The sequence below is a fragment of the Drosophila ficusphila genome, unplaced genomic scaffold (genome assembly GCF_018152265.1).
Source record: "Drosophila ficusphila isolate 14025-0441.05 unplaced genomic scaffold, ASM1815226v1 contig_414, whole genome shotgun sequence".
NCBI classification, from domain to species: domain Eukaryota; kingdom Metazoa; phylum Arthropoda; class Insecta; order Diptera; family Drosophilidae; genus Drosophila; species Drosophila ficusphila.
In genome coordinates this window covers 355,082-379,157 of record NW_025064328.1, presented here as the reverse complement: position 1 = coordinate 379,157, position 24,076 = coordinate 355,082, and the positions used below count along the sequence as shown (strand labels likewise).

General features: G+C 40.8%; 1 protein-coding gene across 9 annotated transcripts; it reads left to right on the top strand.

Annotated features, from left to right (window-relative positions):
- Positions 1-4: 4 nt before the first annotated feature.
- Positions 5-23,365, top strand: LOC108095193 (protein enabled). Of its 9 annotated transcripts, none has more exons than XM_017196198.2 (11): positions 5-150; positions 574-708; positions 11,006-11,123; positions 18,302-18,623; positions 18,685-18,917; positions 19,449-19,701; positions 19,861-20,610; positions 20,715-20,873; positions 20,930-21,151; positions 21,205-21,325; positions 21,388-23,365. In XM_017196198.2, exons 3-11 carry the CDS (start codon positions 11,119-11,121, stop codon positions 21,414-21,416), a joined length of 2,094 nt encoding a protein of 697 aa, XP_017051687.1. In that variant the 5' UTR covers positions 5-150; positions 574-708; positions 11,006-11,118; the 3' UTR covers positions 21,417-23,365. The 9 variants fall into 9 exon arrangements, with proteins under 9 accessions (XP_017051687.1, XP_017051686.1, XP_017051688.1 ...); XM_017196199.2 differs by lacking the exon at positions 5-150 and adding an exon at positions 223-239; XM_017196197.2 differs by lacking the exon at positions 5-150 and having other exon boundaries at positions 165-708.
- The last annotated feature ends 711 nt before the right edge of the window (positions 23,366-24,076 follow it).

The following is a 24,076-nucleotide window of genomic DNA, read 5'->3' as shown; positions in this document are numbered from 1 at the left end:
AATTTGGCCATCAGGTAACACTAAAACGGGCAACCGAAACGGAACGCAAAGCGGACACGGACTGTTTTTTCCGGGGAAAAACGCCGCCTTTCCTTTGATTTGTTTGGTGCTGTCGCGGAAAATGTTACCGATAAACACGAGCGCATAGCTGTGAGTGATTGAGTTAATAAAAATCAAAAGTAATACAACCCGAAAACACAGAAAAAGTTCGGGGTGTAGCAGAAAAACAGGAGCTAAAAGTAAAGGATATTCTCGGCTCGTGAAAAAGTGTGTGGATGTGTTTGTTTTATATTGTCATTACCAAAATTTAATCTATAACTAAAGTAAAAACTTTATTTCGCGTCGGAAGAGAGCCGAGAAAAATTGGTGTCTACTCCTTGAAAAGGAGTTTTTCGCTTCTTCCTCTCTCTCCCCTGCCCGCTCTAGCTCTCTCTCGTTCACTCACTCTGTAACTGTGTTTGTTTCCGTGCGTGTGGCCGTATGTGTGTGTGTTTGCGTGCTGAAGTTAAAAACCCCAAAAGTCAAGCATTTTAATTAAAAAATCTAAATCGCAATTGTTTTCTAAACCGCCAGAGAGTTGAAGAATTGCAATTTGCTCTCTTTTTCTCTCTCTCTTTCTGTTGGAAGCTGAAGAAGAAGCAGAGCAGACGCCGCACACCAATACCAACCCATTTTTGCTGTGGAAACGGAATCGACCAAAATGTTGTGGTAAGTTTTTGTTGTTTTGTGCCTGCTTTCTGCAAGAATTTATTTTTAATCCAGGAAGCGAATTCGATGGTTTATTTTCGATTTTATTTGTTTCGGAATTATTTCATGGTGGCTGCTGTTTTATCTTAAAACCCCATTTTTTGCCTATTTCCTCCTGCTCCTTTTTTCTGCTACTGCTTCTTCTTCCTATACAAACACGCCCTTTTTTGCGCACCTCTCCTTTTGCGTTTGTGTGTGTGTGTGCGAGGGCAGTTTTTAGATAGTTTCGCCAACGTTTAAATTCGCTTAGATTTGCGCAAATTAAGTGGGCCCTAAAAACAGCTGTCACTATTCCGGCAGCTTCTCCTTTTTTTCCTGCACCCAAAACCTGTTTTCATTAAATGCAGTGGCGGCTCGTAAGTACATTTTTGGGGGGTATCTTTTTGATTTGGCGAGTTTAGAACTTAGTTCCACCATTTCCGCTTAATATATGGTGGCAAACAATAACTTTTGTTGGTAACCTAAACTCCTAAGGCCCCCTAAAATTGCGCCCCTGATTTTATTACTTTTCTTGTGTTTGTAGGGGGGCTGGCAGAAGAAGAAGCAGCAGCAATAAAATGGGCAGCTGTTCTTTTTCGACTTTGCTTTAATTACTTCTTCAGCTCCCCTATCTCCCCGTTACATTTGTTGTTGTTATTCCTCTTGTTTTGGCTGCAACTGCACTGCTTCTTCTTGCGCTTCTTTCGCCGCAAAACAAACAAAAACCTGCCAAATAGGCAAAGGAGAAGAAGAAGAGAGAAAGGGAGAGGCGAAGAGAGAGCGCCAAAAAAGAGAGAGATGCGCAGATTGTGCGGGTGGGGCAACCTCGATTTTCCTCCTCTTCTTCGTGTTTGTTTGAACTTTAATTTATGCCATAGCTCTCCAGTCACTGCTTCCTCTTCAACACGCCTCCTGTGCCTCCCCTTTGCAGCAAACATTTAAATGTCAATGCACCAGCAGCCAACAACAAGAATAATAACAACAAACCAAGACTACACAACTCCTTTAGCCCTGAAATGGCAGCCAACTTGCCATGACTCATTTTTTTTTTTTTGGTTGTTACACTCGTTTGCCAAATAAAGCGGGCCAAAGACCCGACCCGCAAAGCACTAACAAACACAACACTCATAGGGCCCAAACCAAAACCAGTTCGCAAATAGGCACGAAATCAGCGTTACCGGTCAAAGTTATAAAACGGAAAAGTAACCCAACCCAATTTCAATAAATCTAATTACGCAAATACATTTCTTTTAAATTTGTTAAATTCAGAGAACAATCGAACCATAAAACTCTGATTTCAACCATGAAGTAAAATGTTTTCCTTATGTTGTTTTAAAAGTTATAAAATCTATACATTCATCATAATTGTTAAGCAGCAATAGTTTTCTTATTAAAAATTCATGTTTTTGTACATACATACCAATTTAAGATTTCCGTAACTGACAGTGCCATATGATTAATATCAGTTACGGGAAGTCCATTGCGCACAGAAATTTGCATACCATTTATTACCTACTACTTCCATCTTTTTGGCCCACTCTTCATTCTCCTATTCCCTCCTTCTTTGGTCTTTCCCCTGGGCCAACCCGATTCAAAAACACATGGCCGCATGCAACGCGGATTTCGAAATTGTTGCATTAGAACGGGAAAGGTGTAACGAACAGGGAGAGAGGCACAGAAAGAAAGAGGGTGTGACGACACAGTTATTTGAACACCGTTAGCCCAGTTTTCCAGCTGCTACTGATAAGATAAAAACTTAAGTAAACCCCGAAAAAAAAAACCATAACAAACAGACAATATGCTCCCCTTTTTAGTTGTCTTTTTTTGCTTGCCCCATTTCCATTTTATCAGCTTTTAAATGTATTACAGTCGAAATGCCTAAGTGAAATTCTTCTAAAAACTTTATAATTAAAAAAAACTTATGGAATACTTTTAGCCATGAAGATTTAACAAAAAATAGTAACTTAAGAATTCTATATTTCTCTTATCTAATACTTCTTATTTTTGGAAAAGATAAAATCAAAGGAATTGAAGCTATGTATACTGTTTTTAACGTGAAACAGGGAGATAACACTTCTTCCTCTGTTTACATTTTGTTGCTGTTGTTTTTGGCATTTTTACGATGACTAAAAGTTTGGTACGCAGGGTCTTACACAAAAAAATTTCCAGGTATTTCGGGCGAATGCATCGGAAAGAAACTAAACCGAAAAATACCTTACAATCTGAATCATCAACTGGCCGCGTCAACTTTTTGTTTTTGTGACTAACTTTGTGTCATATCAGGCAGCTTTAGCTTTAAGCAAAAACAAAGAGCGGAGAGAAGAGGTTCGTTTGTCGATGCGATGCATTGACCTCTGAACTCTGAAAGAGAAGTCTATAGCAAACCACCCACATGGATGCCACAACAAATCCAATTAACATTTCCGCATTGTTGTTGCCAAGGCCTGTCCACTTCCACATCCATTTCCTCCCACTCTCCACTCATGCCATCCAATCCAATCCATTTCAATTCAGTTTGCATCGGAATCTGAATCAGTATTTGAGTTATGGAGATGCGGGACCAACATGAGGAGCCCGGAATCTTGAGACTTGTTTTTTCCCTCTTCATACTCTATTCTACGTTACCGCTAGCTTCCTTCCACTTGGCCAAGGAAATGGCTCGTGACACAGTTCTTTTCTCTAATGACTCTATAACTAAACTCTATGGAGCAACAACAAACCAGCAATTGAATGTCCATTTTTCAATAAATCAATCACAACACAGAAAAAAATAAAGTTTTCTAATGAATATTTTTATAATATTTGTGTCTGTATCCTTTTAGATAACATTTTTATAAAATCAAAATACCTGGTTTTATTATTTGCTTTGTTTCTACCGGCAAAAGTTTGATACCAATATTTTTGTTCAATGCATTTAATAGATTTATTAAACGACGGCTGCATAATTCATGATCCACAGAAGCGGCGACCGGCAATCGGAATCGGATGTGTGGAACGTGTTTGGGTTTTCACATTAGAAAATACGCCTTACATTTTGCCACTCTGCCACGCTGACTAATTAATATCTTTCAGTTGGCAGGTTGTTGATTCAACCAATTGTTTTTGTTTATCTCTTTGGATTTGTTTTTCTGTTTCGCCTTTTCATTGTTCTACGCAAATTCAGGAAATGATTTGATCTGATTTAATTGGATACCGGCAAAATTATTTTGCATGTGACTCACATAAGCTGAGTTAGACAGATAAAATAATCTTATCTTGGATGGAATGATATCGCCAGCAAAAGGGAAGTGTGGGGATCGCGAGAAGAAGCTTAAACGTCGTGTCAAGCGACAATTAAGTAATAGTTAATGGAGGGAATTAGCGGGCCAGACAACAAGATACAGCTGACGGCGCAGAAAACGGGAAAGCAATGCAGATATCTCTACTTTAGATACTGTTGTACCCTGTAAATAAAAATAGAAGGAAAAATATGACACTGTTCCAGATATTGGAAAAAACGTGTTTATTAAAATAAGCCATATTACTTAAATATTTAATTAGACAAGATAAGTACAAATTCTTAAACCAATAATTGCTATTTTTTGGGGCAGAAAGTAATTTTTTTATAACATTTAACAATTTAACATATAACAATTTTTTATAACATCAATTACATCAAGCGATTGTGTCCCGGTCAACAACAATTTTATGTTTTTCAATAATAATGATATATTATTCTTTAATTTAAGGGGTAAACAATTACTGTATCGTCTTAACTTAAGCCTTATTTAAAGCTTGCTGCAATCGCAACGAGGAAAAGCGTCAGCCAACTCAGATTAAACTTGAACATTCTCATACAACTGTGCCATGTTTGCGTATGCATAACATACAAATGTGTATATACGATGAATCCGAGAGCTATATATGACATAAATGCAGATATAACCGGGGCGCAAACTGCACAGATAAGCGAAAAAGTCAGAAATGAAATTTCGCTTAAGTGGACAGCTTTCGTTGACTTTTTGATTCTTCTGCCGCAGAAGATTTGACAAAAAAGTGGCAGAAAAATGTAAGCCATGAAATGTGAGCCCGCGGAAAAGTTCTCCCGGCTGTAAATATACATTTTATTAGACCTCCCAGCCGGGACTTCACTGTAGTTGGCCATGGGCATCGCACTTCGTACTTAACCACGTTCTCCTCAAGTTGTTTGGCCTGGTAATTGCTCTGGCGTTTAACCATTTTTTACGGCCTAGATATTTTGCCACAACAAACAGAAAACGGCGAGCAGAAAAAGATGAAAAGCCAAGAAATGCATGGACCTAGCCCACAGTTTCACGGGTTCCCCATCTTCAGCTCGTCTTCTGGCTCGACTACTTCACGCTCTAACGCTTGGCTTGCTTTATATATGTATACTCATATATACACATACATATATCCCAACCCCCTTTTGGCAGATGCAGTGCCTTAGATATGCGGAGCCATATAATTTCTATGAGTTGCAGATTAATTAAAACAAAATTACGATGCCGGCAGCTAATTTACAATTGCTTAAAAATAGGCGATTGTGGGATGGTGAAGCTTTCTCGGTATTATCCATATTTTCTCAAAAGCATTCCATTTAACCCATAAACAAAGAGTATATTTTTGGACTCGTTTCTGGGAATGAGTATAAAAAAGCAGCAACGGCAGACAATTTGTTATTTTCCGTTTCAAGGTAAATTACGATGTGAAAATTGATCATGAAAATTGCTGATCAAGAAATGAAAGTGCGCAAAAATCCCTAAAAAAAATATGGGAATATCAACAATTCCCAGAGCCCCAAAATAATTGAATTCTGATGTAGGGGACTTTATGTGGCAAGATTTTTGAACATTGACATAAAGGGAGGCCTCAGAACACTGCAGATAAAACATTATCTTCAAATACGACGGCTTCCCTCTTGACTCAAAAACGGGAAGTGCCGCACTGATAAAAACCAAGTGAAACACAGTTGGGATTTGTACAGCAAAAGCATATTCGAGATTGCTCGGAGCTTAAGAAGTTTTTAAAGGCCATGCACATCTGTGACAAATAAATCCTTTCAGCTCAAAGAAAATCAAAACTCGAGCAAATTTTATTTATTTCATTTTATTTTAAATGAAACAAATTTAGGTAGACAAAATTCTGTAAAATTCCACTTCGATAAACTTGTGTAAAATTCCAATTTGGGAAGCTCCACTGTGCGATTCAATCCTATTAAAAACTATTCTTGCTATGGGAACAATTATTGTGAGACTGATATCCGTACAGCTTCGTTTGGTTGGGCGGTCGTGGAAACCGAATTCAAATCGTATCGAAGTCGCAGGCGAAGCTGATTGCAAAGTCAGTCCATTCCACTTTTCCCTTGATCCCCTTTTTATAGCCCCGAAGAGACCCCGCACTTTGCTCAATGGAATTGCAAGCACTTGAAGTGCTTCCGGTCTCTCGGTCTTCAAGTCTGAAGTTTCCAACCTCGGCAAAAACAACCAAAAGCGGAAAATATAAAATGCCAACAACAATAACACCATCGGCGGGAAGCGGAAAGTGGGTGGGGCTTTAGCCGAGGACCTGGGATTTGTTTTTGTTTTCAACTAAAAGCTTCCACAAAACTTCAATTTGATTTTTTTTTTGCCTTGACTGCAGTTTTTAGGATGGTTCTTGTGCTTCTTTTTCGTTTTCCCCGGATCTTTAGCGGTTTGGGGAATGGCTCACAGGTGGCGTTGCAGTCTTCTCTCTCGTTTCCTCTTGGTGTATCCGTCTCTTTTTTGCCCCTTTACACATTCCAATCTTCCTGGACAATTTGTAACTTGAACTCTTTTTGTTGGCTGCCATCCCGTTCTGCTTCTATTGTTATTTCTCGCTCAATTGCAGTGACTTTTCCCCTCCCCATTTTTCTCACTTTATAGCTCCCTTTGCACTCCCATTTTCAGGAATTTTGTATACTCTTTCATTAGAGTGCTTAAGGTTTCCCTTTAAGGTTAGTTTATTTTGTTATTAAACAAATTTTAATAATGATAAATAATACATGATAAAATCCTGTTCAATCCGGTCAAATTGTTTTCCGTTAATTTCACTATTCTGGTTGTTCTTAATAAATCTATATTATTTTTTAAACGACATCGTTTTTTGTATAGAGTATTTTATCTTCGGGTTGCCCAACTCAGCTGACTTGCTCGTTTCCCTTTAGATTATATTATGATTATGATATTTTTATGATGCTCCCCACTTGAACTTTGTGCACCGCCAGCGGATTGTGGAAAAGCCAGCGGGATTCTGGGTGGGTGGGGGTGGTGCTGCATTGTCACAGAAATTGTGGGGTCCACACTCCATTGTGCCTGTGACAGTGTAATAATTTAATAGACTTCCCTTTTGTAGTGGGAAATGTTTGACTTGATTCTTCGGTTTTTTTTATCAGCTAGTGAACACAAATTCCTCAACACTGACAACAGACAATTGAATCATTATTCAATAATTATCGCTGACAAGAAAAACAAAAAAAGATTTGCCGCGCTCCATTAACTTTACGCTTTCAAGCAAAACGCCGACCGAAAAAATGTATGTTTTCCAAATATGCCGGTGGTTCCACTCCCTAATTTTCAGCCACGAATCAGAGCGGAGATCGATATACTATATGAAATATGTTAAGAGACTATCGGCTGTCTAGGGTTAATTTTAGGCTAGACAGGCACGCCCATAATCGAAAGTCAGTGACCCACAAAGTGGTTGCCCCCCAAGAAAAACATGCAACAACTTTTGGCAAATTAATAATCTGCAGATACATTTTTAATTTTTAGCTACTGCCAAAGGCGAGCAGAAGAAAATGAAGAAGCCAAGAGGAAGATCATGATGATTATGATGACTTGCCGGTTGGCTAGCCATGTTTTTTGATATGCCTGGGAATTCAGGTCAACGGGAACAGCACAGCATTTCCCATCCCAAACTATATGTCTCATTCTTTTTCCGACCCATCCATCCATCAATTATCGCCAGCTCCTTTCGCAAATCGATCAATTAGAAATTTCTGTGCAAAGATCACAAGTACCGAAGTGCGACCCAAATAAGCAGTCAAATTGTGGAGTAATTCCATTTGACCAACACGTGTGCACAGGTCCCAAATCCCCAGGCCAAGTCCCTCGTCGGGAGTCCCGCAAATGAGTGAAAAAAAATGCAGACAAAGCCTGGCCCCAAAACCAGTTACCCTGGAACTCCCCTTAGGGGCCAAAAGGCAAAAAGCAGCAGAGGAGACAACAACAGAAATTACCGCATAAAGCGAGTGGCAACAAGACAAATGAAAGGGGGAGTTTTGGGGGCAGGAGAAGTTAGCCAGACTTAATGAGGATTCGTTGCGACTTTTATGAGCTGCAAGTGAAAAATGAATGGAGTTCACTGAACAAAAAAGGTGTTATAGAACAATATAAAAAATAGTTTTTTTTTTTCTACTTTAGTAATATTCTTAAAGTGTAAGTGTTGATGGGCACGTTTTCTCTATATTACATATATATTAATTACCTAAACAATTCATTTATGATATATTTTAAAAAGATTTTTTAAAACATTTTTGGTTCTGTGCAGTTCCGCTTACGGGTTAAAAGTGCAGGCTGGTGAAGAGGAGTTCAGGAGAACGTAGGGGCATTGCAGAAGGAGTTGGAGGAGCGTTGACTCAACGGGCTCTCCCGTGAATAGGACACAAAAGTGGTTACGTTCGGGCTGACAAATTGTTAATATCACGCGAGGAGGGAAATGAGTCAACTCCTAACCCACTGACATCATCGAAAGAAGTGGAGGAAATCCAGGAAAATGGCTTTAAAGAGGTGTATCAAGGAGGGTTCAGAAGAGTTCTTGGAACTGGAATATTGATTAAGAGTTACCCACAAATGAATAAGAAGTTTGTTTTTGCATTATTACTTAAAGAAAATGACATCGTTCTAAGAATTTATTGTCGTAAACAATATAAACATAAACAGAATTGAGTTCGTCAACCGATATGTTCAGTGGTCACCCTTCAACGGGGTTAAACATCGAAATTTAAACCGAAAACATTGAAAACGTCTAGCGAGTCACTCTATCTGCGAACTTTGATCCCTTCGAGAACTTCCTCCCTTTAATGCAGAGAGCCGTTCCAAAGTGTAAACTCTTGTCCAGGGGTTGCTGTCCCAAACCACCCTTGGTATTTTTATTTTATTTTTTTTTTTCGAGTTCTAACCTCCCTGCTTGTTGAGTGCCAAATATTTCACTTGTTTTTAATTTTTGCTCTTTCTCTCTCTCTTTGTTTGTTTTATTTTGTTAAGGTTTTATTTCGGATAATTGCCCAGGGGCATCATTTTCGGGGGTGTGTATTTTTTTTGGCAGGAGGAAGCGGCACATGTGTGCCTACCACCCACAACCACTCCCATTTCCCGCCCACACCTTAGACATGTCCTTCAAAGGCTTTTGTTTTGTTTTGGAGGGCGATACCGAGTTGAGCAGAAAGCCGATTACGGTAAAAAAAAAAATTCCGAGTTGAGCAGAAACGATTTTTGGACATAAAAAATGAACGTCCGAGTTGAGCAGAAACGATTTTTGCACATAAAAAATGAACGTCCGAGTTGAGCAGAAAACCGATTACGGTAAAAAAAAAACAAAAACATCCTAGTTGCGCATGAACGCCTTTTCCACATAAAAAACCAATGTCAGAGATGCCACAAAATCATTATTAATTAAATAATTTAATTTTTCAAAAAAATGGTTCTTTTTTCAGTTTAGTTTTTTTTTTTTTTGAAAAATTACTTAATAATCATATAGCATATGTATCTATGCAAAAGTAATTTTTCTCAAAAAAAAGGTTATTTTTTCAGTTTTTAGTTTAGTTTTTTTTTAGAAAAATTACTTAATAATCATATATGATATATGATTATTAAGTAATAATTATTTGCAAATAAATGAATAATAAATATGTAATAATTATATGAATAAGTAATGATTTTGACGCATCTCTGACATTGATTTTGCCCAACTCGGGTGTTTTTTTTTTACCGTTATCGGTCTTATGCTCAACTCGGACGTTCATTTTTTATGTTCAAAAATCGTTTCTGCTCAACTCGGATGTTCATTTTTTATGTCCAAAAATCGTTTCTGCTCAACTCGGATGTTCATTTTTTATGTCCAAAAAGAGTTTCTGCTCAACTCGGACAATTTTTTTCAATTTTCTGCTCAACTCGGCTAGCCCCGTTTTGGAATATGCGAAAATTAACTGGTAAAATGTTGGCCCATTAACAGGGGGTAACTCATTCCCTTCAAACATTTTCCAATTAAAAAAGTCACCCAACTCCCCCTTCATGTTTTTTTCTGCTGCAATGTTGCAACAACATTTCCGGGTACGAAAAAAGGTAAAACTACAAGTGCGTGCTTTTGAATGAAGGTTTTTCCAGGCGGAACTCTATGACGTAAGCAGTGGGTTTTGTAAGGGGAATACGCGGAGTGGGGAAAACTAGGTCAAAATTCTTGGCCCAAGATGTTGCCGCGGGGCGTGGCTGCGAGGGGCGGCCCAGATCTTCTTTAGAGCGCTGACCTGATTTTTTGCTCCGCGTCTAAAATGCAAATGCCTCGTTTCATTTTACTTTTGTTTATTGCGGCTTCCATTATGACTTGTGTCTTTTGTCATTGCCCAAAAACATGAAGAAAGAAAAAGTCTGGCAATTCGTTTCAGGTTGGCTCTAATTCCCAGTTGATTGTTCTGCGCTGGTTATTAATTCATCAGCAGAGCTTTCACTGCTGGCCATGGTTAATTGATGGGTTCTATTCCGGTGCGGTTTTCAAGGTTCCCAACTATCGATTTACCGATGGGAATCATTCTGAAGAAAATACGAAGTTTATTCCAGGTTCGTTGACCCTTCTGTTTTTCCCCTCACTCATTTTCACCTTTTTGGGCTGCTTTCAAAGCAATTGCCTCATTACGCAAATGCCTCATAAAATATCGTGTGCGATGTGGCCAAAAGCGATTTGGCCAATATCAATTCATAGTCATTCGGTCAGAAAAAGGACCGCAAGCACGGGCCGTTTGATTAGTTTACAATGGAGTTGGCTAAGCGGAAAAAGGGATTCAACTACTTTATCTGCTCCCCTCGTTGGCTAAAGGAAATTGGCAAACGGTGCTCGTGGCCAGGAAAAAAAGGGGGAAGATTCTCATTGATTTTCCCACCAAAAGAAGTAGTATCTGTGGGCTACACGTGTGCCTGCATTTGATTTACGAGCTGTAACTGTAATCGTATCTATATCTATATCCTCTTCTTTTCCGGTCTTGCAGATCTCATACTCTTGGAAAAGCCGAACTCTGGAAGCGAATCGCCCTCCACAGCAGAAAAACCGAAGAGAAACCACAGCTGAAGCAGCTAGGAAAACAGCAGAAACCAAATTGCAATGACGTAAGTTTACGTTTACACGGCCAGAACAGTTGACAGTAAATAGATACAATACTTACTTACGTATCTGCCAGATACAAGTTTTGTTTTGCTGTCAATCGCTTGTGAAGGACATTTCAATTAGGCAAACGACAATTTCTGACTTTCATTCAAATTGAGTTCAATTCACATACTATTTGCCGAGCTTCACATTTTCCAGAATTCTGATTGTCACCTTAAAAGTGCTTGTCTATGACATTTATGGGTCATGTTTTGACCCAAAGGTTTAAGTTTTAAGTTACGATGACTAAAATTATATCCATTAGGTGTTACATTTAAATAAGTAAGCGTCTTAAAATATTAATTAATTAATGGTTTAACATTTTCGTAGATAGCCAGATAATTTGTTAGTAATCAAAAGCTAGTTTCCCACTTGTATTCAATCGAGGTGTTATTCCCGGAAACTGATGCCTTCTGCCTAAGTTAATTTTACTTGACACCTCGAAATTGATGTCTGTGAAATTTATGGGTCGACCTTTTTGTAAGCTCGTTTGCCAGAATTTGTGGCGAACCCAAACCCAGATCCCTGGGGACGGGGGGTTAATTTTGGGGAAGTGGAGCAGCTCCTCGTTTATTAATCCCCATAATTTGTTTGGTCTAAAAGCGGGGAGCGGCCTTCCATTTGGGGAGTTTGCTTACTGAAAAGCTGGTAAAACACCATCCCCTCACGATAAATGAATTGTGAATAAGCAAAAACGTTGCAAGTTTGCGTTTTATTTAGTTCTTTTTTTTGGGTGTGTCATCATTAAAATGTTGTCTCCAAGGAAATCCGGTCAGCTTAGCCAGCGAGTGCTTTAAACTTAATTTCTGCGCAGCTTTTCCCCTGAATTTGTCCAGTTTGTTCGGGATCCCAGTTGAAATTCCGCCGCCCAATGGGTAACATTTGTCCCACGGAGCCGCTCGAGGGAAGTCTGCCGAATTGGTGAGGGAAAGATGCATCTGGCGCCTGTTTAATAAATGCATCTATCAGTGAAGTGCCCCCTAATTGATGCACCATAATTGCTGACTTATCGAGTGCATTAATCAAATCGAATTTCGGTGAAAGAACCGTTTTCAGAAAAAATGAAAAGAATACTCGAAGTTTGCGGCAAAACAGAAAAAGTTTTCTTCTTTTTAACGGCAACGAGTGAAACGAGTTTCGGTTTAGCGGGCATTATTTGTGTTTGAGTTTAAGTCACCATGAATGTGGATATACATAAGTAAATATGAGTGCCTCGTCGGAATAAAACTTTAATCCTTTCGGCTTCCCGCTTGATTGAAGTTGGTCTCAATAAGCTGAATGGATCCAAAGCTATCGTCACCTGTGCTGGAGGATAAGGAGCTCGGGGAGGAGGTGCTGGAGTGTGACCCAAATCCAGGCTTTTGTCGGGCTTTATGAGTGACTAGCATACTGGGAGAAAAGTCTTTAAACATTAGAAAAAAAAACAATTGCTTCAAAGTTTAGAGCATTAATATTTAAGAATCGTGAATGTGACAAAAAATATTTTACAAAATGACTAAAGTTTTATAAATTATAATTCTCGTCTCACAGATAAGGGAGTTATTTTTATTAGAGAAGCAATACATGTTTCATCTGTCTCATGAAGGTTTAAGTAAATACATTTTAAACCCTTATCTGCTGCTTTTTTTCGCTCAGTGCATTCCCGGCAGGAAGCGCTCCTCCCGTGACGAGTTTATCGCGCAGTGATATTCGATATTGATTGAGACCCCCACGTTTCCCCCAGCACTTCTTGGTGTTTGCCCAGGGCAAACTCTTTAGAGTCTCCTGACTGCCTGGCAACCTACTTTGTGTTGTGACTCCGACTGCTCACATGTGTGGGCTCTGTTTGTTTTTGTTTTTTTTTTCTGTTTTTTCCGTCCGCTGTCTGCCTGCGGGTCTTTATGGACAGCTATATGGATTATAGTACTCGCACTCGAGTTGCCCCTAGAAACCAGAGAAATATTTAGTTGCCAAATCATTTAAGCCGCGGCACACGCTCTGAACCAAAAACAAATCACAGAAACCCAACTTAACTGGACTGAGCCATTCTGACAGAGCCATTAAAGCTAGACGATAATCGGCTGGCTCAAATCAGAGATCGGTGAACCTCCAACAGCCTCTACAGAACCACTTACAAAAGGCCGCAATAATGTTAATTGAAAATTACGTTTAGGAATTGTTAAGGGGCAAAAACCGAAACAGTAACCGAGTCAGGAACACCAACTCAAATCTCTGAGAGTTGAGAGCTCCAAGTTGAGATATACAATTTTATATATGAATTTTTCATAACATGCTACAAGCGGTGCACAGCGTTTTCCTCCCTATTTCCCCGGCAATCTCCGCTTTTCGCCGCCAAAGAACAGTTGAAATGGAGGGAAAAAACATCGCAGTTGGGAAAAAATAGTTTTAATAGTCACTCGAGGGGTAAATATAAATTATTGAGCTCGTTTCTTAAGTAATTATCGCAGTGACGGACGGAACTAACTCACTGAATCACAAACTGACCGAATGACAAACTGACAAACGGACGGACTGAATGACCAACTGGTTAAACGACGATCACGAGACGTCTGTGCCGCTTTTAGATTTCCAGCATAAATGTCTCAAGCTCAACTTTTAAAGTGTCAAGCTTTTATTATATACACTTTTGATATTTTTAAGTAGAATCTTACTTGAATACCCCTATTACAATTGGCATGCCAAAAAGTCCTTGGACTCTACATTCACATAATATTATTCCTATTATTATTTAAATTCCAGATAAGGTTTACAATGTTTTGATGGCTATCAAAATGTAACCTCCTATACATATAATTTAAGTAATCTTACATCCTCTTTAAGAAGAGAATCGTGTAGAAAGAGAATAGTGTTTGTTTAATGGTTTCTATGCAGACCACTTCCCTTCATCTTTTAATTGTCATGGCATTTGGGAATCTTCTGCAGAGTCCGTGAGTCAGGTTGTGTTCCTTCTACCTGGCCATTATGCTCGGTTCTCGGGGGTCATTCCAGCTCAACAGCCATAGCACATCTCATCATTTCTCATTATTTTATTGACTTTGAAGTGTAATTATTTGCCTTTTAGACGAATTCAAAGCGCAGCAGCCGCAAAAAATGAGAGAAACATTCGAGATTGTGAGTCGATTCTCATTTTCTCGCTCACGTCTTGTTTGGCTCATTCGCTTTTTTTTTTTTTTTTTGTTGTATTTTTTTTTTTTCATTTTCCCCCTCGGCTTTGTTTGTGTGTTGGCCTCGACTAAGAGATCGTTTTGGTCTGAGACCCAGTCTCGATCTCGGTCTGGATCTTGGCGTTAGTCTCCAGCGGGTCTTGAGTGCGTTCGGACGTGTCCATAGATTGGTGGCTTTAATGTTCGGTGATCGGTGATCAGTGACCAGTGGGCAGAGAGCCAAAAGCCGAAGAGTCAAAGAGCCTAGACAAACATAAATTCGATATATCCGATTGATCGTTCGCAGGTTTCGCAGTTTGCAGTGTGTTGTTTACGTGTGGGAACGATCGTGGGATCTGTTTAGTGTCTGTGACGCCTCTGCAAATATTGGCCAACGGTTAATGGCCATGAAGAAGCTCTATGCCAAGACCTCGTTCACCAGCAAGAAGCCATCGAGTGCCGTCAACTCCTCGCCGATCTTGGCCTACCACCACCAGCAGTTGCCGGGAAATGGCCTGTGTGAATTTCAGGTGGCTCCTGGCCATTCCGGGGAGTTGATCCGCCGCAGCCAGAGTATGCATCACAAGATGTCGCCACCGGTCGGGGGTTTGGGCTCCAAGTCGGATTACTACAGCATCGAGGAGCTGCAGGAGTTGGATTTGCTCGACTATCGCCATCCGATGTACCATCATTACCAGCAGCAGGAGTTGCGGCAGCGGTACCACGAGCACGAGCAGTTGGTGTTGCAGTTACCCAAGGCTAGTCCAAAGCCAGGACCCATCTATGAGGCACCTCAGCGATCTCAGCAGCAGCAGCAGCAGGATCAGATGTTGTATGTACCAACAGGGACTCAAAGAGACTCACCATCATCCAGTGCAGCCACATCGATAGCCAGTTCATCTTCCACCCTAACTTCATCCCCATCCTCCTCTTCTTCTCTGATCTTTTCCACTTTGCGCAAATGCGTTTCGCCCTCGAATCCCTCGGTGAATCTGAACCACCAACCCTCGAGAACTCAACCCTCCAAACTCGGCTGCTCCATGTCGTTTTCAATTAGAACAACAACAACAACTACAGCATCAGCAGCAACAACACCATCGACACAACAGCAACATCAGCAGGCACAGCAGCAACACAAGCAACATTTATATAGCAACATACATCATTATCTACTACAACAACAACAACAACAGCAACAACAACAGCAACAGCAACAGCAAAAGCTTAAACAACATCACACATTACAGCGTCGGCATAATTCGGTCAAAGATAAATTCATTGGGGGCATTACAACGATTTTTGCGTATGTGTAACCCACTTCCCTAAGCGTCTGTCCTTGGGTTCTGTAATAAGCCCCCTATATTTCCCCATTTTCCTCTTTCATTTCTTCAGTCTCGGCACGTAGTATTTTGGCCCTGGATTCGAATGCGTTTCTCGGCTTGTTTCGATTTCTTTTTAGTTTTGTTTAACCGCTTTTCTGCGAGATCGGTCAGAAATCAAAGAACTCTAAAAACCCTCATCCACAGCCAGCATTACTCACTCCACATTGCTCTGCGTTTAATCATAATTATAATTTAACGCCAATTAAGCTGGAAAACACTTTCGTGTGCACACGAATCTGAATCTGCACCCAGCTGCAGCTTCAAAACTTGAGTTTAACGCACGAATAAATCCCCTGGGCATGGAAAATTTCACCTGCCACATATTGAAAACGCTCCCAGAGCATTTTGCAGTGGCTCAATTATATATCATCCCATTTTGTAGCCCATTTGTTGGGCTCTTTTCGATATTCGCTTGGATTTTCCAGACAGCTGCACAGCGGATAAAACTTATTTCAACAAAGTTGCAACCCCCTGAGAAACTTTGTTGCAGATAAAGCAGTACTGCAATTATGATTCATGCTAAAAAACTTTGCGAGGCGCATTATAATTGTGTATATACATATGATTAAACTGCACGTTATCTTTTGCATATATGTACTAAAATTAAAAAATAATGTACAGTTATAATGGCATAGTTTTCATTAGTATAAAATTGCAAGTTAATATTATATCTGAGCCAATGGATTTCCATATTTAAAAAATATATAATTGCTTTGATCACGTTTTTAAGCACGCTTTGCGTGATAAAATCAACGACACATTTTCTGGTGTAAGTTCAGATTTTTTTTTAGCAATTGTCACTGGAATGAGTCACAAAACATATTATCAATGAAAGTACTATTTATTATTACAGTACTAAGGTAATGACAATGTCTTAAGAAAGACAATTAAAGTAAATGAAATATTAACAAAACTCGTTCTAACCAATTCAGTTTATTTTTTCGGCATATTTCATTTCCTGTATACTTAATTTGAAACGTAGTATCCAATTTGAGAGATTGAAAGCTGAAATGATTCGATTGTAAAGGCTGAAATTTAAAAAATTGATTGACCGCTATTGTTGTGCTGTTTTCCACTGTGTGCGCAAAAACTTCACTTTCGTTGCCACGAACTCGATGCAAATCAAAGCCACAGAAGCGGGCAGGCTCATGCGACTTAGCTGTGCGATCAGTCGGTTGCTCGGTTGTTATATAAGGCCCTGAATCGGTGGCACAGCTGTGGCCAGAGTTTGGATTCGGATTGAGATTCGTCTGTCCGCCAAGTCCGTCCCACCGATCTGCGCACTCCATTTAAGTGCAAAACTACTCGCGGCTTTTGGCCGGGCCAAGTCTGAAGCGAGAATTCTGCGGACTCGACTCGTTTGGCGGCTGCTCTCTGTCATTATCTCTCTGTCCCCCAGTAACACACAACTCGGAGCTAACTGGGAGCCACGCCGAGCGCAACTTGGAGCGGTGCAGGCCAGCAAAAAAAAAAGAAAAACAACAGAAATAAAGTAAAGAAAAAAAAACCAAGCCATAGGATAGAAACACAGAGCCAAGTTGAGAAAAGGCAAGGCAACTCGTCATCGCCTTTGCATTTTTCCAATGAAGGCGTTCATTTGTTGCTGGCCATGTTTACTTTGCGGCTGACTTTAATTGTCAACTGTCTGCCCGGGGGAACAGAAAAATGCTAAAGGTTGAGAGCCGAGAGGCGTACGAACATACGTTCATATTAGAACTTTCATTAGAATCATTTAATCGGTCCGTGCGACTCGAGACGACGATCAACGAGCGACTGGATGACAGGTGTGTGAGCACACAAAGAAATGCATTGCACTTCCTGTCCTGAACCTGGGAGGGATTAGAAGGGGTAAATGCCACAGATCAAAGCCCTTACTCACTCGCATCGTGTGAAAAGCGTGGAAGATCACAGGCCCCAGTAAAGTGCTGTGGAGTGGAGTGGGATTATGGAGCAGACCATTACCATTACAGAGCAGATCTAATGATCTGAAAACGATTTCCTAATGCGACATTTTTCCTCGGAAGTCTTAATCGAGTTTGAAAAGTTATTTTAAGTCGGAAAATGCATTTCTTTGAACTTGTGCATTCTTTGGGAAGAGAGTTATTAAACTAATTAAATTCGTTCTAGTTTGCAGCAGTGGTTCGAAAACGCCTTCCTAATTTTCGTTGGGGTTCTTATAATTAAAAACAACTTTTACTGTTACTCTCATGAATTCACAAATTGGTTCTCATTTATTAAACTCGTTAAGTTTGGATACTTTATTAGCACAACTTCCGCTTGGCTTCCCACAATCTTTCAAGTTATTTAAAAAAGGTATTTGAATGACAAATTGGAGAGGAAAATGTTCTTTTTGACCATTTATTCCTGGGACTCTCCCATAAATTAAGTTTATAGAATGTTATTCCCAACAAGCTAAATCAATTAACTGTAATTCTAAATACTTTAAAGTTGTCCTCATATTTCTAATCTTTGCTCTTGTGGCGTGGGATTTTCTCTTTTCACCTTTACTATTGAATTTTCGGAGATGTTAATTTCCCATTGTTTTCCATATTCTAGATTCCTATACTCCATATAAATTACCTAACTAATCATTACACTCACCATTATTTCTTGCAGTGAGCAGAGTATTATCGGGGCACGGGCCTCTGTGATGGTGTACGATGACAACCAGAAGAAGTGGGTGCCCTCGGGCAGTTCGTCCGGCCTGAGCAAGGTGCAGATCTACCACCACCAGCAGAACAACACCTTCCGAGTGGTGGGGCGAAAGCTGCAGGATCACGAGGTGGTCATCAATTGCTCCATTCTGAAGGGACTGAAGTACAACCAGGCCACGGCAACATTTCACCAATGGCGTGACTCGAAATTCGTCTACGGATTGAACTTCTCGAGCCAAAATGATGCGGAGAACTTTGCAAGGGCCATGATGCATGCCCTCGAAGTAAGTACACCTTTTAAAAGATTCATGATCACATTACTTATGAGTGAATTTATTTTCTCAGGTGCTCAGTGGTCGCGTGGCGAACAATCCAGGTGGACCGCCCACAAATGGCAATGGCTACGAGGAGGACATGGGCTATCGCACGATGACCAGCGAGGATGCGGCCATTCTGCGCCAGAACAACAGCATAGGTGGCCATGTAACGCCCTCGGCCCAAACGCCCACCTCGCAGACAAACCAGAACAACATCCCCCAGAGCCCGCCGACGCCCCAGGGTCACCATCGCACCAGCAGGTAGGCCCCACTTCCATTATCTGTGTTGGATACGCGATGCTCATTATGAAGGGAATAACCATTAGCTCAGATGAATGAAACAAGAAGGGTTCTCCTGTCGAAGGTTTAAATCATTGGAAGCATTTATCATTTCAAAGAACAATTATAAAGTCATTTACAAATTATTAACAATGGATTATCATATATGTACATACTCAGTTCTAAATTGGTTAATAATCTATTAAATTAAGTTTTTGGAAAATTAGTTGGTTATTAACCCTGGGTTTTTAAAAATATATGATCCAGAAGCTCATAAGAAATGTCTTCTAATACTGCAATGAAAAACTACTGTAATTATTAAATGGTAGTAAGTAAAACTTGTAATATTAAATCACTAGTCAGTAAAATATAATTATCATGAAATATATGCATGAATTTGAACTTGTGCATGAGCAAAACTATCCAACACTGATCTTGGTATCCGTGTCTCATCACTCACATCACTCATTGATCCATCTCCATACCACGCCGAACGTTTGCTCACCCAAAAAGGAATTCCCTCAGCGCCCCACCGGCACCACAGCCCCAGCAGCAGCAACAGCAGCAGCAGCAGCAGGCGCAGCAGATGGGTCAGCCGGGATCGCACTACGGACCCACATCCAATGGCCTGCCGCCGCAGGTGAACTCACAGATTCCGCCGGCACCGCAGCAGCAGCCGCAGCAGCCACAGTTTCAGCAGCAGCAGCAGCAACAGCAGCAGTACCAGCAAATGGTCCAGGTCCAGGCGGGATATGCGCCATCCCAGGTGAGTGGCACATGCTATGACCTCGCCCCATCCCCCAGATTCCTCATGCGGTATTTCTGTTTCATTTCATTCGCAATTGGCTTGATCCTGAATCTCAATCTGAATATGAATCTCCTGAAAAACCCCCGAAAACCGAAAAACTCCCGCCCGCACCACCAGCAGTATCAGCAACCCCACTACGTGCTCTCCAATTCTAATCCCAATCTCACTGTGCACCAATACCCGACACAGCAGTCGCAGCAGCAGCAGCCGCAACAGCAGCAGCAGCAGGCGCCACAGCCGCCGCTCCAAAACGGTGGCATGTACATGGTCGGCCATGGCCATCTACCGAGCTCCGCGAGCGCCAACAGTGTCGTGTACGCCAGCCAGCAGCAGATGCTCCCGCCGCAGGCGCATCCACAGGCACCTCAGGCGCCGGCGATGCCGGGTCCCGGCTATGGAGGTCCACCAGTGCCTCCGCCACAGCAGCAGGCGGAGAATCCCTACGGGCAGGTGCCCATGCCGCCGCCAATGAATCCGTCGCAGCAACAGCAGCAGCAGCCTGGCCAGGTGCCGCTCAATCGGATGAGCAGCCAGGGTGGACCGGGTGGCCCACCGGCTCCCGCTCCGCCCCCGCCGCCGCCCAGTTTCGGTGGAGCCGCTGGAGGAGGTCCGCCGCCGCCAGCACCACCGCAAATGTTCAATGGCGCACCGCCGCCACCGGCAATGGGTGCAGGCGGACCACCGCCTCCTCCGGCGCCGCCAGCAATGGGAGGCGGACCGCCGCCGGCTCCGGGCGGACCGGGTGCACCGCCACCACCGCCTCCGCCGCCGGGATTGGGCGGGGCGCCCAAGAAGGATGATCCCCAGGCTGATCTCATGGGCTCTCTGGCCTCGCAGCTGCAGCAGTTCAAGCTTAAAAAGAATAAGGTAAATAATATTAATTCTTAATAGGAAATGAAAGGGTCTTAATTTAACTTTAATCTTTACCTTATTTAACTATAATCTTTATTAATTTTAATTTAATTTTACAGACCACCCCCGCTGCTCCAGAAAACAGTGGCAGCAGCACCTCCAGCGGAGGCAGCGGCAACTATGGAACCATCGGACGCAGCTCCAATGGCATGGCCTCCATGATGGACGAGATGGCCAAGACGCTGGCACGACGACGCGCCCAAGCCGAGAAGAAAGATGTAAGTATCCCCTAAAAACTCTGTAGGCCTTCTAATAAAATTGATAAATCCCTTAGCCCGATCCTGAGCCCGAGGTAAAGAAGCGACCCTGGGAAAAGTCCAACACGCTGCCCCATAAGTTGAGCGGAGGAGCTGGCAGCGGATCAGCTGGCAGTGGCCATGAAGGAGCGAATGGCAACTCGGGAGGAGCTGGAAGCAACACAACGAATAGTGGCGGAGAGTCCCCGCGACCAATGCGCAAACGTTTTGGCAGTGCCAGTGAAGAGACCATTCTCAAGGTGGGTAATCTCAGCCAGAACCACATAAGGGGTCTATAATGTCTTTTCTAAAGCAGGTCAATGGCGATGGCCTGTCGCTGGCGCTATCCAATGGCGACTTGGACACACTGAAGGCTGAGATAGTGCGCGAAATGCGACTGGAGATCCAGAAGGTCAAAAACGAGATCATAGAAGGTAGGTTACTGCTCTAAATAACATTATGTAATAAGGTAATAAACTTCTACTTCCCTTTTTAGCTATCAAATCGGAGTTCAATCGCAGATAGATCAAAACACTGTCACGGTAAACGCCAGAGGACATCAGTTTCATCCAACTCCCGCCACTGCTGTCGTCCCAAAAAAGGACGAAGATCAGGATCAGAGTCAGGAGTCAGGAAAGAAAATGGAGTCGGGCGTGTAATTTAAGACATTCGCGAAGTATTCGATGATCGAAGCTCGCAACATTGCCAGAATGTTGACGATCGATCGACGAGGCGATGGCATGTGCATAAATACGCATATTTATGATGCACTTGCTCTAGGTTAACACAAACATCTAGGCTAACACACCCACACACACACAAACAAATGCCGAGAAAAAGGAGAAATTTAGTCAAAGTAATTATATTTTAATGGGAAGAACTGCTTACCGACTTCTAAGTTATGTAACTTACTCTGTTGTACATTATTTTGCATAAGTCTATAAGCCAATTTTAGTGTGAGAACAAGAGGATTGCTTGCAATGTTCGGTATATCGTGATCCCCCCTCTCTTTCGTTTGTTTTCCAAACCCCACCTAAAACCCTTTTAGTTTGTTACGCTCCCAGGGATTTTCTATTGTTTCGTACCAAAATCAAAATGAACAATGTTTGTAATTAAACATAGAACGTATCTCTCTATATACAACCACAAAATCATGCATATATATACGGTTTAATATATATGGACTACTCATTAACCTAACCTAAAGGGAACTAGTATTACGACTCAAACAAAACGAAAACAATTCCACAAAAGTCATCCATCAAGGCTCCCAAAACAAAAGAAGAAAGAAAGCAAACTCTCCACGCATTTCCTTCAACAAAACCACAACATTTTCCTAAGCACACGATCTCATACGACTCAATTTAAGAACCAGCAAGTCTTCAGTAAACCCGAAATATATATAAAAAAAAAAAAAGAAACAGTTCAAAGCGGAATTGATCGTGGTGTTCAGGATTCAGACTTAGCTCGGGCAACTTAGCATTAGTATCACATGAATAATCCCTGCGATCCAGCGATCTATACGATCTATACAGCGAAATTAGAAAGCTAAATTAACAATCGACTGCTGCGTATTATACACATAAATAATACTTATAAATATTTAATGGAAAGCCACAAAATATTGTAAACTCCTCCCCCAGACTCGGCGGAAAAGCCGGTCCTGAACATATGCGTACCAATTCAACTTCCATATACGACTAAGACTAAATAGCGAAATTATTGAATGATATAGCAGGCCAAGCAAATCGGAAAATAGGTGGATCAGAACAGCGAGGATGAGGATGAGGAAGGACATGAGGCAGGATCAGAAGAAGGAGAGTTTAGTTCTTAAGGCATAACGAAGTGAAATTGTTTATTAAGTGGACAAAAATTTATTTATACTGAAGAGACAGAAAGAGAGAGTGGTAGTTGTGTATAATTCGAATGCATATATACATTTTAATTTTTTGTAATTTAACGATAATTTATATTGACTGTGCAAGGTTGCGTCGATATATGATTATATAGAGTATATGAAATACCTAGTTATATGGCGGCCACACACACGGTCCTGTGTGTATGTAAATGTTATGATTTTTGTATTTTTATATATGATCTTTGCATTGCGAAAACAATGGAAACAATTTAATATTAAACACACGTAAACTATTTTAAACGAAGCAAGTGGAAATCGATGCGCGTTGCAGCGGGCGCAACTTTTTATGTATTAAATTAAATATATTATACACTTATATACAACCAGAATATTCAATATACATACAAGAGATGTGGAAAAGAAGATAAAGCAGCCAGCATTGACTCGAGATCAAAATATATATTAAAATCAGCAACGGATTCACTTAGATCGATAAGGAGCATAAGTTATATAGCGGCGGCGATCGAAAAGGAATAGAAGCGCAGAAACATTATATGCATATTCAACAAAAGAACGTAAAGTGAAATAAACAAGCAACGTTTGTATGTAAAAACCATCACTGTGTTTTAATTTGAATTGGTTTTTAATTTAAGATTAAACGGATACAAATTAAAATTAAATTGAAGTCAAATATTTTCGTCTTTAAAGGCGAAAAGTGTTTTTAATCATGAAAAATTCTCTTAATTTGATTAGTTTTTCTGTTGGGTGTAGTTATGAAAGCATTAAGCTCATATTTATTATTTAAAACGAATAAATTAAACAACTATTAACACATTATTATATCCAGTAATCATATATATATTCAGTAGTTTACCACAAGTTGAAAATTCGCATAATACAAATTTGAAGACTTATTCTTTAGACTTGGGTTCAGTTTTATTCAAAATTTGTATTTTGACTGTTTTTAATGACTTTTGTATTTTCAAAAAAGATGCTTTTTTCTCCCGCAATCTGGCAACTCTGTCCACGTGCATTTGCGCACTCTAATTGAAACTCTAGCATTCTCAGTTAAGACTGTTAAGATTCGGGTGGATCTTTCGGGTTCTTTTTAAAAAATGTATCCTTTGGGAAATCTTTTGTTTGTCTCAAAGCCTTTAATATTCTTTTGTGAAAACTTTTCCTTTTTTTACCGTTTGGAAAAACCTTGTTCTATGCAGAGTTTCTGTTAACCAGCTTGAATAAGGCGCCACTAGCGGAAAAAATAACTGCCGAATGGTTAGTTCAGGTTCGGTCCGTTAACATTCGGGTGGCGCCCTCGTGTCTGGGG